Genomic DNA, 17,765 nt, shown 5'->3' with positions numbered 1-17,765 from the left:
ATATCGAATAAAGGAAGGAATTCCACTGGGCTAAGTATAATATTCTAGAATTCACTCATGCTGATTTTGCCATATGACCAAAAAAAAAAAATGGGTGGAGCTTACATAAAATGTAAATCAGCCAATCACAAACTTGATCGAGTGACATCACCGCAATAGTTTAGCTAACAATCAAATGTTGCTACTTATTTTAAATAAACAATTGCAACTGTTTATTAGTTAGTTAGCCTGCAAGTATAATGTTAGATAACTGGATAGCTGGCAGCGTTGTGCTACACTGTGGTAGCAGGCTAGCTTTGCTAATGTTGCTATCCTATTATCTTGTGTAAACAAACGGTAATTTATGTGAACGTTAAGCTACGTGACTGAAATCGAAAAATGGTGATATCACTAGCTGATTAAATGTAACTTAAGCGCCGCCCTTTTCACGGTGTAGCATTTCATCTACATTTCAGTTCTCTGTTGTATTTCAAACGTAACGTAAACAACACAGATATGCAGGAGCAAGTAACAAAACTTGCACTGTGCTGAAAGTTTCTGTTCCAAAATGTATTAAAGCACACAAAAATAATTCCAATTACAACAGAACATGTATACTATGTACTCATAAGCGTCATATCAATGCTTCATTCTTTAATTGATTGTCTGATGCTTTCGTAACCAAGTGCTTGCTAAAACAAAAGAACAATTCCTTTTAATCCAGACAAATTCTCAATACAAGTGCAAGTTTCCTTATACCACGGTTATTTAGGCAGGCTCTGGAGGAACGCATCAGCGCCGTTATTTGTCTTCCGATGGTACTTTACACATAACCAGAATTTGTTTCAGGGCCTTTTGTACATCTTCATCCATCTGACCCTGAAATGTACAGAAAGGTTATTGTTAAAATTGAGTAATGAGCAGGCTCACTGCTTCATTTTTTTATTTATTTATTTTTAAATTAGACCAAATTGAAGTAGTTTGTTTTCCAGATTAGCTCAAATGCAGACAATGTTTGATGTTCAAATATTGCTTCTTTAGTTTTGCCATGGGGCCATGAGGCTAATGTAGCTCACAGGTAACGAAAGCTAACAGCCTACACTTTAGCATCGTGCACTACACCTGCATGTGTAAATCTGTACAGTATCTCAAACAGACTTGCTGATGTGGTTTCTGACGCTATATGGCACTATTTATAGATGTACATAAAAATTACATGTACAATCCACGTACATAGAAACTAACATCTTAAACTTTTACTAGCATCCCCAACATTGACTGGAGTGTGCAACGTTGATTAGCATCTGAAACTTTGACTAGCATCTCTAACATCGACAAGCATCTCAAGTGTTGACTAGCATCTTTTTTTTTTAGATAAATTGTAAGTGACTGGTAATTTTCCCTTTCATAATCCATGAGGGATGCAAACTTGACTGTACATAGACACTAGCATCTCAACTACTAGTAGAGCATAGGATGCCTAACATTAACTACAACGTGATACAGATGATAAAATGATGATTCAAATGATGTCTTGTGAGGTACGTGTGTAATATTTTTAGGCTACACTGGCAACTATAAGAATCCTTTACATGTTAGCTACCATATAGCTCCAATACAAAAGTAATAGCTCCAGTACAAAAGAAGTAAGCTTTAGACACGTCTCGGCTTTGTTACTTTCAAAGTAAAGGATAAAATTGTGTTATGTTCATTTTTGGCCAAACTGCTCCTTTAAAAGAGGAGTGAAACAAGTACAAACCTGAACAGCATAGAGGAGGTGCATTCTGTACACGGAAACAATTTCATGGTGCCTCTTTTTAGACTCCTGTTTTAAAACACAAATGCCAAAAAGGAATGTAATAAAGTTGAGATATAATTAAAGCAGCGCCATCAATATCTATTAACCATTTGATTATGATGATACAAATGACTAATCACAATTTTAATCAATACTCATTATTTTATATAAATGAGGTCAGTAGAACATTAAAAATTAGGTTTTTTAAAAAAAAAAATTTTTTAAAGTTATTACGCAGTTATCACCCAGGCCCGCACTAGTTATTACCCAGTTATCACCCAGGCCTGCACTAGTTATTACCCAGTTATTGCATTAGTTATTACCCAGTTATCACCCAGGCCCGCACTAGTTATTTACCCAGTTATCACCCAGGCCCGCGCTAGTTATTACGCAGTTATCACCCAGGCCTGCACTAGTTATTACCCAGTTATCGTATTAGTTATTATGCAGTTATCACCCAGGCCCACACTAGTTATTACCCAGTTATCACCCAGGCCCGCGCTAGTTATTACGCAGTTATCACCCAGGCCCGCACTAGTTATTTACCCAGTTATCACCCAGGCCCGCACTAGTTATTACCCAGTTATCACCCAGGCCTGCACTAGTTATTACCCAGTTATCGTATTAGTTATTATGCAGTTATCACCCAGGCCCGCACTAGTTATTACCCAGTTATCACCCAGGCCCGCACTAGTTATTACCCAGTTATTGCATTAGTTATTACCCAGTGATCACCAAGGCCCGCACTAGTTATTTACCCAGTTATCATCGCGGCCCGCACTAGTTATTACCCAGTTATCATCCCGGCCCGCACTAGTTATTACCCAGTTATCACAAAGGCTCACATAAGTCACTATAAATACATATGAATGTACTATAATTGGAGGTTTGATTATTAGGAGACTTGGGGTTCTGATATTTAGTTTAACGCCCACATGGTTGCGCTCCAGTTTCCTGAACCCTATTTTTTTTTTTTTTAACCCATTTGATGCTCTGTAGTGGGGTATTTTTGTATAAATATCCTATAATTTTTTGAGGCATGTTCTGATTTTGTTTTTTTTAAGCTTAATTTAAATTGACTTTATTTGTTTACATTGTAAGGTATTCTTATGCAAATACATAAAGAAACTGAAATACATTACTTCTGAGATGTAACCATGACCCATTTTGATCTTTGTTGATGAAGCCATCTGAGAAGTTAGAGAATCAATTCCGACTTATAATCTATCATAAAACTATGACATTTTGGTTAATCCCAGAGTTGGTTTATTGTTCCTTTATGTTTTGTGCTATGATGGAGTGATTGTTCTGATTAAAAAGTGGGCAGACTATCGACTTGTTTTCATTTGCTAGTGTTTATGGTTTTATAATTGGATAAGCTGCTACGTTGAAGTTTAACAATCCTGATTCTCGCCACACGTGCCTTTGTGTTTAGTTGCTCGAATGGCACAAATTGCTAGTTGCTCAGACAGAGAGCTGTCAATCAAGCGTGCTTACTAAATTATTAGGCCCCACCCATTAGGATGGTTCTCGGATGAGTTCTGCTGCTGTTTAAGTTGCATTTTGTCACATTTAAATGTATGTATCCCTTTTTTTGCGGACGTGTATCACACAAACATTTACTTTTATACTGAATTCTCTGGGCGCTTCAATATAAAAAGAAGAGATGATGAAAGTAAGAGAAGCCTTTAACTCACAGTCAGTTGGTACTGAAGCTGCTTGATCTGCTGTTGGAGAGAATCGACCTGCTGGCTCTGCTGTCTGCTTTTCGGGCTGCTTGTTGTGTACGAGAGCTGGGACAAGCTGTTCAGGGCCTCCTTCAACTTCCCCACCTCTTTTGACAGATCATCGATCTTAAAGAAAAGTAAACGTACACTACAAATGAGCAGGAAACAAAGTTTAGCAGCCTCTAGTGGTGTAGTCTAGTTTAGTGTTTGTCCTGTTAGTGAACCGAGCTGAACGTGTGCTCCAGTTCTGATCTGAGTGAGAGAAATGATACCAACATTGGGCCTAATTTAGTAATCTTTTAGAAAAGTTGTGGGTAAACGTTTGCACAAACCCGTAAATTACCAAGCGTGTGCATGGCCCAGCTGATTTGCATGTAGTGATGCAAGGTTCAATTGAACAGACAGCAGTGAGAACAAAACTCAGGGTAAAGCCTGAAAAGCAAAACGGGAAATTATTTTGACTCACTATTACTATTGTAATATAATTATTCCCTTAGTGTTACCTCATATTTATATTTGAACAACTTCCTGTTCCTAGTCACCAGGTGTTACTCAAAAAACGTAAAAAACTTATGGGAATATACTTAAAATATATTTTTTCTCATATGAATTCATAGAGGTGCCAATAATTGTTGCACACCTATATTTAACAAGATTTTTTTTTTTTTTTGGATAAACCTGTGTTTTGTTTGCAATTTGTTTGACATCCATGAGAGCAGAGCATTTCTGTGAATTTTTTTTTTTTTTTTTTTTAAACAAAAGATCAAAAGGTTAAACAATAAAGACAATTTTTCACAGCCTTCTTTGCTCATATTTACCAAGGGTGCCAATATTAATGGAGGGCACTGTAAATGCTTTAAACACAATACAAATAAGCACTTTAACCGTTAACAGTTCCAGCTCTCAAAGTGCAGTAATCCATGCTAATTACATGAATTGATGTCGATCAAGTCGCGGTTCACATTAGTCTTCTAACGTGTAAGAAGACTAAGGATACAAACGTTTTTCAGAATTTACGCAATTTACGTAAATATCAAGTTTGTGTTCATTGTAAACAACTGTAAACGCTCATACTAACGATTTACGCACAGGTCCGTTTGTATCCAGCTTGAGACTTGTATTTTTACCAGGAAAACCAACACATGAGTCGCGCCGACACTTTTGGTCTGATTCTGAAAGAAAATGTATTGAGCACTTAATTTCTAAATATGCTATAAACATTAAGGTTAGTACAGATGCTTTCCTGCTATTTTGTGCATACAGGCAAGATCCAATGAATAACGCCGAGTAATTATTTTAAAAAGCTAATGGTCTTAGCTTAGGTTAAGGTTTGTGACCACACAGCTTACACGGGTCTATTTATTTATTTATTTATTTATTTTATACATGACTAAAGTTAAAGTGCTGCTGAGAGAGCGATTTTGAGTTGATGAATGACGACAATCGTAAAGATGATTCATTCTAAAGGGAAGCCTATTCCTGCTAGAAATCATCATCATCATCATCATCTATGTGTATAGCACCTTTCTTTCATAAAATACTCAAAGTATTGTCCACAAGGAAATGAAAAAGACACTAAAAATATATTAAGACTCAAGTAGGGACATGAGCAGCAATAATAAAATAATAATATATAAATATAAATCGTCAAGAAAGAACATGAGAAAACTAGAATTAGAGAAAACAAAAATCAGAACATATTTTGGAAAAGAAAAATAGTCAATAAAAAGAATCTTAACCGGAAACCGGAAGAATCTTAAAGAGCCTGAAATGGGGAAATAAAGCAGGAATTAAGCATGAAAACTGAAATCATAACTAGTAGATGAGTGTCTGCATTTACCTTTTTATTCTTCTCTCTTTCAGAGTTCACATGGTTTTCCACCTGCTTTTTAAGCTGCGTGATGGCTTCCTGGGCCTCTCTGCACTTCCCGCTCAGCGCGTTATTCTCCTGCTCTCTCGCTACAGCAATCTTCTGCGCTGCATCCTTCTCACTCTTGCCATCCTTCACCTCCTGCCAGGCAGCAGTCACCTGTAGTGCCATCTCATCCTGCTTCCTCAGAGCATCCTGAAGAAGCTGGGTGAGGTGATTGATCTCACGCTGCAGGGACTCTCTCATCTGCTCATGTTCCATTTTGGAAACGCAATCATTTGAAGTCGTGTCCTTCTCCACAGTAGGTCTGTTTTGTAAGGCATCCAGCTGCGAGGTCTTCTGCGTGAGCTGTTGCTTAAGGACGTCCACGTCGGATTCTAAGCTCTTGATCGCGTTTCCTAATGAGGCCATAACCTGAGTGTGGTCCGCAATGCTCACTGAGGACTTGGCCTGAATTTCCGCATCCTGTTTGAGTTGCGAAATCTCTTTCAGTGCTGACTGATACTTGACTTCAGTGTCCTTTGAGGAATTCTGCATATCCTTCATCTTACGTGTCAGCTCTTGCAAGTTTTCCTCGTGCTGCTCTTTAGTCAAACACACTGCCTGTGAGAGCTGCTTGGTCTCCAAGGCTTTGGCCTGGAGCAGGCTCCGGGCTTCGGCAAGTTCATTTTTCGCCTCGCTGTAGGATTTCGAGAGCTCCAACAGCCGCTTCTGGAGTCCTTCAATAACCCCGCCCATCTCGGCCTTCATCTCATCAAAGTCTTTAGCGGCAGCCTCGACGGACACGGTGCCACGCAGGGCTTCCTGAAGCATCTTGATCTCGTCTTGAGCCTCCTCGTACTTCTCGATCAACAGAGCCTTCTCCTGGTTGATGTTCTCCACCAGGATGCTGTAGGAGTTTTTCAGTTCTCGACACTCGTCCTCTATAACCTGATGACTCGCACTCTCGAGACGAGCCTCCAGTTCTTTTATCAACTGAGCGTCGTGCATCTTCTCTTCCTGCACCTTGGCCAGCTTTGTCTTCAGATCTTTAACCTCTTGCTCAAGACAGCCTTTCAAAAACTGAAACTTTTGTAGTACTTGATCATCTTGGTTGTGAGATCCTGTAGGTACCACTCTTGCCCTCTCCACCTGGAGGGTTCCCAGCTCCAACACCACATCCTGGTACTTTTTCTGCATGTCTGCCAGCTTGGCCTTAAGCTCGGCAGTGCTTTCTGACGGTCCTTCATTTCCAATTTCCCCTGTATGAGAGCTGAGCTCAACTCTGGCCTGCAGGGAGCGGTTCTCCAACCTTGACTCATCCAGTTCAACTTGCAGGCTCTGCAGCGCATCCCTAAGCAGTGTGATTTCTTCCTCGTACATCACTTTCTTGGGCTTACTCGCTTCTTCATGCTTAAAAGCTGAGACATCAGAGAGCTCCTGCTCACTGGAGAGCTCAAATTCAGCATGGGTAGAGTGGTATGATGCGTTGGAGTCGATACTGTTTGGACGTGAGTCCTCCTGGCCTTCTTCACCTTGAGGAGGTGGACGCTTCTATTCAGCGAAGACGGAAAAACATGATACAACTAATATAAACTTAAAATACAGTACGCATCCTTGAAAGTTGCATTTATTACTGCGTTGGCGCACATCCAGTTGGCAAAACAATTCCTATTCAACCAAGAACCTCGGCCGCTATCGATAGAAGTTTATAATAATATGTAAATGCTCAGTAATACCGCATAAAAAATTTTTTTTTTAAAAATCATGAATGATTTAAATCCCCACATAAGCAATTATAGCACATGCATGGTTCAACAAACAATAATAATTACAGTGCACAAAATAATGCAAGCTAATCTTCCAGATCGCATCGAAGCAAAAAATTTACGCACACAATGTTCCTTATTGTTTAGCCAAGCTAAGTTTGGTTGCTTCTTTAGTGTTGCACTGTAGCTATGAGGCTAATCTAGCTAACAGGTAATGCTGCCAGTTTTGAATCGTGGAATCTACAAGTATTAATCATCACACTCTTGTCACAGATTGTTCAGTGTCTCTCAAACACTTGCAGATGTGGTTTCTGATACTGTAGGGCTCACTATTAGTGGAGGACAAAAACCTAGTCATACCACAAAATATGGAAACAGAATTATTTTCAATTATATAACTGTATGTACTTCTTAGCTACACTGTACAAGCATTGTAGTTTGAGTGCAAAACTAAAGGAGGACATTTCAGACACTGGACCGGTCTTACCCGATTGACTACTTGTGCAGTAAAAGGTACTGATGAAGTCTAATCATTACCTTGATGATCTGGGCAAGCTGCTGGTTCTCCAGTGAGAGTGAGGCCACCTTGGCTTGAAGGGCTGCAAGCAATGCTGAATTTTCACAGCGGTCAGTCTGCCTCAACACAGGAAAGCAAACAGGGCTTACTTTCAAAGACCTTTTTATTAGGTTTGTGGTCAAAAAAAAAAAAAAATCTCAATAAATTTCTATAAAAGCATACGACATGCCTGAGCACCGATTTTTTATTTTTTATTTTTTAAATTCATCACAGTGCCCAAATCTCTTGCTTAGAGAAATGGACTTCGAGATCCCCTGGCAGCAGCGACAACGGCCTTATTAAAGACAGGAGAATTCCCTGAGTCAACCTTCAAAGTCACTTTAATACTCAGGAGCGAAAGAGAGAAAGAACAAACGATTGGTCAGGACTGACAGAATCCCATAATTAAAGGCAGAAGGCTTTTAATTAGCACCTCTGTCTATGGTGTTTATACACATTGGTATAAATACATTTGAAATATAGCAGCGCAGCGTATTCGCAGTATTGCAGATGATCAATAGAAACGGATTAAAACGTGTTTAATGTGGAACATTTATGGAAGGAGTTTTCTGACACGGGAAAGTCTTTAGAATGGAGGGACTTCTTGCAAACATGACAAGGTTATTATCTGAGAGAGAGAGAGAGAGAGAGAGGTTGTAGCTGTTGTACCATAAGTGATCACATTAAATGTGACTATAAAAATAAAAAGGGTACAACGAGTCATTCTTTTAAACAATTGTAGCTGTTGGGAATTTGCTCATGTTCACTGAAGTTGAGGTCAGGGTTCTATGCAGGACATTCAAGTTCTTCCACACCAACCTTGGCAAACCACGTCTTCATGGACCTCGCATTGCACACAGCTGCACTGTCATGCTGGAACATGTTTGGGCCTCTTAGTTCCAGTTAAGGGAAATCATAATGCGACATCACACAAAGACATCCTAGATAATTGAGTGCCTCCAACTTTTTTGTGGTGTGATGGTCAGGTGTCCACATACTTCTGGCCACACGGTGTATTTAAGCAAAATGAAGTCCAATTTCTTGTGTACTTTCTATCTCTGTGAACTGTAGTGAAGTTTTGTAAAAGGTCTGAAGCATCACAGATGTGAGACGGTACTGCTGCCGTCACATTCCCTACAGCGAGGTCCTGTACCTGGCCAGGGTCAGCAGATGCAGCTGGTAAAATGGGTTCCAGAAAGCGTGAGTGGCTGATGATCAAAGCGTCTGCCACATGAGAGAATATTAAAGGGCTTGTGCTGTACTCGCCTTGGGCTCAGTCTGCTCCATAATCTGCTTCAGATCTTCAATGGTCTCCAGCAGCATACTCTTCTCTTCCTGGAGCTTCTCGATCTCCTCTCTCAACAGTGACACACTCCTCAGCTCCTCCTCCTGCAAAAACACCACAAATAATAATAATAATAATAATAATAATAATAATAATAAAAAGTGTTCACTCAGAATTTTTTTATTTTGTGCTCAGTCCTGCATGAAAATGGATCAATATGGTGCAATTGCCTGTGATATGATGTTCTTGTACCTTGTAATTGAACCTCTTGTCACCTTTACTTGACACCGGAGTTTCATTCGGGGTCACATACGGCGGAGACATGACATCCAGCGACTGAAAATGTGCAGAAATATGACAAGGTAATGCAATACTTCATACTCCTCAGATTGCTATATGAGCTACTGCACGATCAATTTAAAGCCCGATCAGGATGGAAATAGAGTTTTTCTTTTCAGATTTTCAGATCAATAAAGTTCATCTTTTATTTTACACACACCATCGTCAACAGACCATTTACTTTAAAGTAACACTTTGGCCAGAAATAAAATACATGCACACCAGGTCCTTTTACCCCAAATGCAGTCGATCAGTCAGGACATGTCTGATGTCTGAGGCTTGCTCTTTTAGCAGCGTAATGTATTGAACACATATGTAATGGAAGTCTGTCTCACCCAGATATTATCATAAACTCACTTAATGTTAGCCAGGGTTGGTAATGTTAGCGTAATGTTAGCCAGGGTTGGTCATGTTAGCGTAGTGTTAGCCAGGGTTGGTAATATTAGCATAGTGTTAGCCAGGGTTGGTAATATTAGCATAGTGTTAGCCAGGGTTGGTGATGTTAGCCTAATGTTAGCGAGGGTTGGTGATGTTAGCGTAATGTTAGCCAGGGTTGGTAATGTTAGCGTAATGTTAGCCAGGGTTGGTCATGTTAGCGTAATGTTAGCCAGGGTTGGTCATGTTAGCCTAATGTTAGCGAGGGTTGGTAATAGTGTAATGTTAGCCAGGGTCGGTAATGTTAGCCAGGGTTAGTAATGTTAGCGTAGTGTTAGCCAGGGTTAGTAATGTTAGCATAGTGTTAGCCAGGGTTGGTCATGTTAGCATAGTGTTAGCCAGGGTTGGTAATATTAGCATAGTGTTAGCCAGGGTTGGTGATGTTAGCCTAATGTTAGCGAGGGTTGGTAATGTTAGCATAATGTTAGCCAGGGTTGGTCATGTTAGCGTAGTGTTAGCCAGGGTTAGTAATGTTAGCATAGTGTTAGCCAGGGTTGGTCATGTTAGCATAGTGTTAGCCAGGGTTGGTCATGTTAGCATAATGTTAGCCAGGGTTGGTGATGTTAGCCTAATGTTAGCAAGGGTTGGTGATGTTAGCGTAATGTTAGCCAGGGTTGGTCATGTTAGCGTAATGTTAGCCAGGGTTGGTCATGTTAGCGTAATGTTAACCAGGGTCGGTAATGTTAGCGTAATGTTAGCCATAGTTGGTAATGTTAGCGTAATGTTAGCCATAGTTGGTAATGTTAGCGTAATGTTAGCCAGGGTCGGTAATGTTAGCGTAATGTTAGCCAGGGTTGACAACTCTCACGCCTTCAGGCTCGGTCTCATGCTCTTATGCTGCCCAAGTAAATCTCACACCAAAAATTAAATATCAAGCAAATGTAAAAATACAACAGTCACAAATCTGCTCATATGATGATGATGATTTTTTTCCATCAGTATCGAGTAGCTGTGGGGTTTAATTATACAGACGAAGCCCCGCAACTTCTTGATTGGAACAGTCTGAATTGGCTGGGTCCTGTACCAATCACATTTCCTCCCGTGCTGTGTAAGGTCACTGTATATAAGTCGCCGGAGACAGAGATGTTGAGACCAGAGTTGCCAAGTCTGTTTGTAATACGCGACTTTGGGCTGCTTCTTCTTTTTTTTTATTGAAGTCCGCAATGCATTGACAATGTCTGCTCACAAACTCACAATAATATCAGTGCTGTAGTGTAAAGTATAATTGCCCATCCTTGTCAATAAGCTGGTTTATAATTAATATGTTATGCAGGAACCAATTCTCCATGTACAATGGCTTGCTGTTATAAGTGATATTACCATTGTTCCAGATAAAACATCTATTGGGAAAGACATTGTGCTTGTACAAAAGTGACCAGTACAGTAACGCTCGTTTGTGATAACTAGCCGAACTAAGCCGTACTTGACGGTTAGTACCATGGATTTTTATAATGTTGAGGGGTGGGATGTGATGTCATCATAATTGTAAAATGTATTTACCATTCATTTACGACTGTACATTTTGAATGCTCTTCTAAATGCAAATTTCGTCATTGTTTTCGAGCACACTAGCTTAAAGATAACCTTAAGGCTAGCTTATTCATACCAAAAGCCTGCAAAGACAAAGGCATGTTGAGGAAGAATGTTAATGTATGACGTTATGTACATTTCACCCAATGATTCTCATTTCAGCACAGCGGAAAAAAAAAGGTCATTTGATTCATAAATCTCACTCCAGACAGGAAGCTAAAGTTGCCAACCCTGTGTTAGCTCAATGATGTGGCTGATGCTTTACAATGTTTGCTAGCTTGCTATCAAACTTTGCTTCTGTTTAGCAACGTATATATAAAATAGGCTAAAAAGCTTGATATTGCATTGTTTGGTTTATATCCTATAATACATCTTACTGAATATTAACTAGGTGGCTAGTGAACCTGGCTAGTCGCTATAGTCAAACAGTTACTGCCGGAGATATAACGTTAGCTAAGCCAAACCAAAACTCAATGCACAATTAGCATGGCTAATGTTGCTTATTAGTCACATGGCAAGTTCACTTTTTAAACAATTCAGAAGAATTTGCAGAGGAAAGTACAAATACTCATAAAATGAACAAAAATAGAATAGTTTTGACTGTCCTACAGCCCACATAAAGTTAGTATTCAGTGACACAATTCAGATGACTCAGACTTCCATTACTTGTTTGCCTCAGATACTAAACTTGTCTTGGCTGGTATTCTTAATTTCTTTTCTTTTAGCTAAACTAGTCCTGACTGGGGTTTTTTAAGTGCTGTGGAGGAGCAGAGACGATAACACACAGTGACAGACAGGTCATTACCTGCATAGGGCTAATAGGAGGAGGGGGTGCTTTTCGTTTTTTGGGGGTTGTGCTCCTCTCATCGTTTAGATTAGCCGTGTGATCATGCTGAGATCATGTGAGAAGGACAAACGAGGTTTAGTGGTTAGTGAGAATAATAACAAGTTCAATAACTGTGACTAAAAATAAAGAATTTAACAAGGAAGAAGTTTAAAAAAAAAATCTATAGTGTGATGCTCATGCGTGTTGCAAAAATGTGCATTACAGGCACTATACTGAGCTGAAGAATGACAATGATGAAAAATATATGAATATTTTGTGGATGAAGAATGTGTGTATCCTTCAAAAAAAAACAAACGAAAAAATAAACAATAAAACTGATAAGAAATTAAATGAAAAAGAAATAAACTGCATACCTGCTGGCTTCTGGGTGAATTCATATCTGCTTTTTTAATAAGGAAAAAAGGAACAAAAAATATGAATGAAAATAATTATGGGATGGGAGAATGAAATGATATGAAATAAATTGGCATGTCATGTTTTATTTATAATTATTCATCTTTTCATCATTCATTAATCTCTTACTCCAAGAGCAGACTTAACACATTTCAGTTGACCGCCACAAGATGGCAGTGTTGAGCCTGAGTGGGCTCGAGGGCAAGTCACTTGCACCTCTCACAGCTCAGGCACAGCGTCTCGAAAGAAAAAGATAAGCACAACAAATAACACAAGGGTGTTCTAACACATTTATCTTCCTTCCTGTCTACTTGTGATCGTCTCAGTGGTGAAGGAACACGCTGAGGGGATTCGTTTCATTTCCCTCTCCAGGAGCAGATCCGAGAGTCGACTCCAATCAATCAGATCACCGTTTCAGTGACAGGAACGCTTTTGTAGTTGCTCACCGGCTGACTCCTTGCTCGTTGGGGTCGACTTCATGCTTGCGTTGAGGCTGGGATTTGAATACTTTATCAGAAAGAAAATGTTTTGTAGTGGAATAAAGGCTTTGTGCGTGACGGTGGTCCGCTTTTAGCTCGACACGGCAAAGCTTCTGAGGCGTCACGAAGATTACAAATCCTTGACAGCCTTAATGGGTTGCTTTTTCATCAAGTAAACCTACACTCTACTTGGCTTTACTGCTATGAAAAATGCATTGGCACCCCTCTATCCTGTCCATCGGTGACAAGGAACCACCACGGAGCATATCTTACTGTAGGATGCTTCAACTTTTTTCTTTTTTGTTAAAAGCAGCTCTCGCACAACACGCACACTGTAACTATAAAGAAACACTCTTTCCAGTCCTAGCTAGCCTATCTGGCTCTGTAGATTAGATTTATCATCAGCAATACATATGAAATAAAGATATTTTTCCCCATGTAGCTTAGATGTGTCTATACGTGAGGAAACTAACACAGCTCAGATGTCAGGGTTATGACTGAGCTTTATTATAATGTGTATCAGAGCGGTCATTCAGATCCCACCTGGGATTAGTGTTACTGTGCATTTGACTGATGAGTAATCACCTGACTCGGCTGGGTGGCACTGCAGCGCAGCGGTGATGACGGCTCGGACCTCGGCGCTGCCCGACAGCTTGGCGTAGTGCAGCACGTCGTGTCCTAGCGAGTCCAGCAGGCGTAAGTCGGCTCCCCTGTGCACAAGCAGATCCACGGCTGGAACGCAGCTGCTCTCGCTAGCCAGCATGACAGCACTCCTGCGACGTTCACACCAATTATTAACCAAACCTCACAAGAGGACACTGCACTGATAGAACCAGCGAGCTGGACGAGCGGCCCCACCTGCCGTTCCTGTCACAGGCGTTGATGTTGGCTCCCCAGTCCAGCAGGATGCCACAGACCTCTGTGTGGGCGTGTCTCGCTGACAGCAGCAAGGGTGTGAAGCCGTCCTACAGGAAGGCAAGGTGAAAGATTAGCAACTAATTACAGGTGGAATGATATAACAGCATGATAGTATAAGATGATGAACCAGAAACCACTGTACTACTCAGTACTTCATGGTTTTTATTCACGGTCCCTTGTGTCATTTGTAATTTGTCTCTTGTGGGCAGGTAGCGACAGCGACTTTTGTCGCATGACGGCGCAGACTGTCAAACAGATTAGCAAAGCAAGCTAACTGTACTAGCTACGTACACTCACCAGGACACCAGCTATTTCCGCTACTTCTTTCCCAGCTTTATTTTTCTTTGCAATGTTTCTATGCATGTTTAATGGGAGGTTATACATGACCGGAGAATTATACTGTTTCTTCCTTTTTTGCACGTTAAACGGTAAATTGTTGCGAGTGAGGAACTGAAGTTGAAAATGTTGGACCAGACGCACCACGGGACCGAAGCGATCCTTCGAGCCAGTCGCTTCAATTTGTCGCTTTGCTGCGTCATAACTAATTTGCACGGAACTGAGAACATTATTCAAATACCGCTTTGTCGTGATGTTATTGAAAAGACGGCTCAGTGTTGCACACATACTGTACATAGAAAACGAAGTCAAACACAGCTTCCTAGTGTGAACGCAGGGTTAGAGCTGGACGATAATCCAAACTAAATGAACAGCTTCAGACACGGTATTAACATTCGTCTTCGGCGACTAGTGGCGTCTAGTGCAGGTGCGATTGGAGTCTAACACGTCTCGGAGACGAGCATCATTGCATTCTGTTTGTTATGAATGCTTATGTGTTCCAAAGCCCCAACAACCAGAGTGGATTCGGCCCAAGAACCCTTTCTCAAGTAAATAAACTGTCATTGAAAAATAAAGCCTCAAGTACAAGTACTACAAGCGGTCATCCACAACAAGTAGGGTAATAATGGAAAATCGTCTGACGTGTGCGTTAGTCACTCCACCAAAGTGTTGCGGATGTGGTTTCTGACTCTGGAAGACAGAGATATCTATAAACATGTACGTCACAGGGATAAAAACAGCTGTAGCACAATCAGGTTCTTCCTCAGCACAGAATTTGGTGTCACTCAACACCAGCATCAGGCCCAAGTAGGGAGCGTGGCCTAAAGTTCGAAAGCAGAGCTTTATAGTAGAAATTTGGATAATAATTTAGTTCACATTTGACTATTTAAAAATAAATAAATAAATAGATAGATAAAAAATTAACAAGGTCACAGCAATCTTGAATTCCGGATTCTGATTGGTCAGACGATGTTGATTCATTTTCTACGACAGAAGCTCTGAGCGTAGTTGTACTTCTTGAAATAAAGAGAGTTTATTTAGAAATTGCGCTGCTGTCTTTTGAGAAGCGTGCGCACTTCATTTCTGGACATTTTTTTTTAAATGTGAAAATGGTAGCTATGATTAAGTATACAGTATACAAGTATAGTATATGCATTGGTCATCTTATCCCATATTTCAGTTTCAGAATGCAAAGAAATCACATTCTGATTTATAAATGCATGACATTAATGACTTGATCCTTAGAAACATCTACTGCTTAGTAAAGACAGAATTTTTTTTTTTTTTCGTGTTAGTCAGGGGGATGGGGATTTGATTATCTGCTACAGCTTTTGGCAGCAAAAAATAAAAAGGATAAATAAATCTATGAGTAATCTTATAGACTGGACTGAAAAAGATGTAATGAAAGCAGTCAGGCAGATCGATCATCATCTGCCCTGGAGGTAACGGTGGTCTGTGCCAATTAGCCGAGAGCAGAAAACAGGAACACGACGTCTCATCAGAAGCATGTTTAGCGAGGCTGAGCGAGGCTCTTGGCTGCACTCGGGATCATCATGAAACCTTGAGAGCAACCGGCACCATAACAGATGTATAATACATTCCAGCATCGGCGATACATGTTAACGGCGAAGGATGTTTAAACAGACGAGTGCAATCCTGTGCGTCAATCAGACTGGCTTTCAAACCACATCAAAAGTTTTCAACTTCTTCCAGCAGGTTCATTTATTCCGAGTAGGCAGCATATACCAGTTCCTGATTCTCGAACAGCACGGTATGGATTACAGCAACAAGGTGTGAAATACGGTTTCATTTACAGACTACATGGCCTTTAGATCACACCTGCAAATATGTCTTGGGGTGTGTGTGGGGGGGGGGGGGGGGGGGGGTGTAGTTCAACGACATGAACTACCAAATTCCATTTTTAAAAATGCAGTTGAATTTGAAGTACTCCAGTATTCAAATGCATTTGAATATTAATGAGGCGGTCATTTTAGTTTTAGCGGCAAAAATAAATAAATAAATAAATAAATGAATGAATAATGATGGAACGATATTGTACATTCTTCATAAACTTTCATGTTGCTCTATATGCTCAATGGAGCACCATTTATGATTTTGCCATATAAACTTTGTGACCTTCATAAGTGTGTTATAGAAAAGAGCCTGTAGCCTATTATCACTTTCAGAACACAAACCTTGTCTGGATTTTATATTTAATTTGAAAGGTAGTCCAAATTTTTGAAAAATGATAAATGGCATGCATTGACTTGCAGCCAACTCTGTAGATGAAGTCTTTTCCTCTCTAACTGTAATATGACCTTGGCTATGAGGAAAAGGATTATAAAAATAAAAATTAAACCTATTATTATTATTATTATTATTATTATTATGACGACAAAAGAAATTAGGAAACAAGTTTTTACCCACTTACATTGTGACTAAGAGAAAAAAAAAAAATCTAATCTTGGACACAAATGTGTAAATTCTTTGCCTCTATTGAAAAAGTACTCTGTGAAATTTGATTTCACAGCCCTAATAAAAATACAAAGCAAGATGGTTTTCCATAATGGATATAAAATGATCATCTGGTTTGAATGAAGCCATTGGTCACACTGGAGGGAAAAAAAAAAATCATAACTACTATCTATAATAAAAATAATGATCCGTCAACACGCATAAATCATCCATTTCTATAACAACATATTCCCACAGATCCTTGCAAGAGCAAAATGTGAGGCGTATCATTATAAAGAGTGTTCTATAAAGAAAGATTAGTGTGGCGTCTGTACTGGAAAGAACTCCAGAGTCGGGACCAATTTAACAATCTGACATTTAAACTGTGTGTAATATTAGCACATGGGCTGAAGTTGCCAGAGAAAGTCATGGCTGCAGTTTGAAATGAACGCAGTAGGCAAAGGCAGGCAGTGATCCGAGCTATTTTCAGACCATTACACAGACACTGTTTTGTTTTGTTTTTTAAACCCTTTTTTTTTTTTTTTTTTTCAAATCTTGATGAGAAAACAGTTCAGATGTTTGCCGTCTTTACATGTGACGGTCAAGATTTACTTACATTTTTACTTATAACATACAAAACAAGAACATTTCAACAGCTCTATAGTGATGTGGTATGATAACGATAAATGATCAAACTAACTTTCTCCTAAGTGCTGTAACATTTTTTTTTTTTTTTTAAATCTATTTTAGGGGTCCAAGCACTCACTGCTGGAACAATATTGTAATGGAAGGGGTTTTCTTTTAATCTTTTTTATTACGCCTTGCTGTCGTCTTCTTCCACGGCATCTTATTCTGCACAGTCTTCTTCATTGCCAGTGTCTGCTACATCATGGTTGACGTCTTTCTTTGTCTTCGTCGTCATCTTCAACTTCATCACCTTCGCCATCACGGTTTTCTTGGTCATCGAGATGGTCTTCTTCACCATCTTCATCTTTGACTAGCAGACTAACAGACACTTGCTCAGTAGGTAGTACTCATTCCCATTACTCATGTGAGCGAGATGAGCCTGAT

General features: G+C 39.8%; 1 protein-coding gene across 2 annotated transcripts in view; it reads right to left on the bottom strand.

Moving 5' to 3' along the window:
* Positions 1-528: 528 nt before the first annotated feature.
* The window catches only part of rai14 (retinoic acid induced 14), a 66,473-nt gene continuing 49,236 nt past the window's right edge, over positions 529-17,765 (bottom strand). Inside the window, exons 8-18 of one of the 2 annotated variants that reach the window (XM_053648039.1) lie at positions 13,845-13,951; positions 13,572-13,759; positions 12,468-12,496; positions 12,073-12,159; positions 9,216-9,299; positions 8,945-9,067; positions 7,660-7,755; positions 5,345-6,907; positions 3,475-3,630; positions 1,739-1,804; positions 529-858 (exon numbers count right to left, since the gene is read on the bottom strand). In XM_053648039.1, coding sequence (XP_053504014.1) covers positions 781-858; positions 1,739-1,804; positions 3,475-3,630; positions 5,345-6,907; positions 7,660-7,755; positions 8,945-9,067; positions 9,216-9,299; positions 12,073-12,159; positions 12,468-12,496; positions 13,572-13,759; positions 13,845-13,951 — 2,577 coding nt within the window. In that variant the 3' untranslated portion in view covers positions 529-780. The remainder of the gene's footprint in view (positions 859-1,738; positions 1,805-3,474; positions 3,631-5,344; positions 6,908-7,659; positions 7,756-8,944; positions 9,068-9,215; positions 9,300-12,072; positions 12,160-12,467; positions 12,497-13,571; positions 13,760-13,844; positions 13,952-17,765) is intronic. The other variant, XM_053648040.1, reaches the window with a different exon arrangement.

The sequence above is a fragment of the Ictalurus furcatus genome, chromosome 18, assembly GCF_023375685.1.
Source record: "Ictalurus furcatus strain D&B chromosome 18, Billie_1.0, whole genome shotgun sequence".
Taxonomy (NCBI): domain Eukaryota; kingdom Metazoa; phylum Chordata; class Actinopteri; order Siluriformes; family Ictaluridae; genus Ictalurus; species Ictalurus furcatus.
The sequence above is the reverse complement of the archived record's forward strand: the minus strand, read 5'-3'. Positions and strand labels throughout refer to the sequence as shown.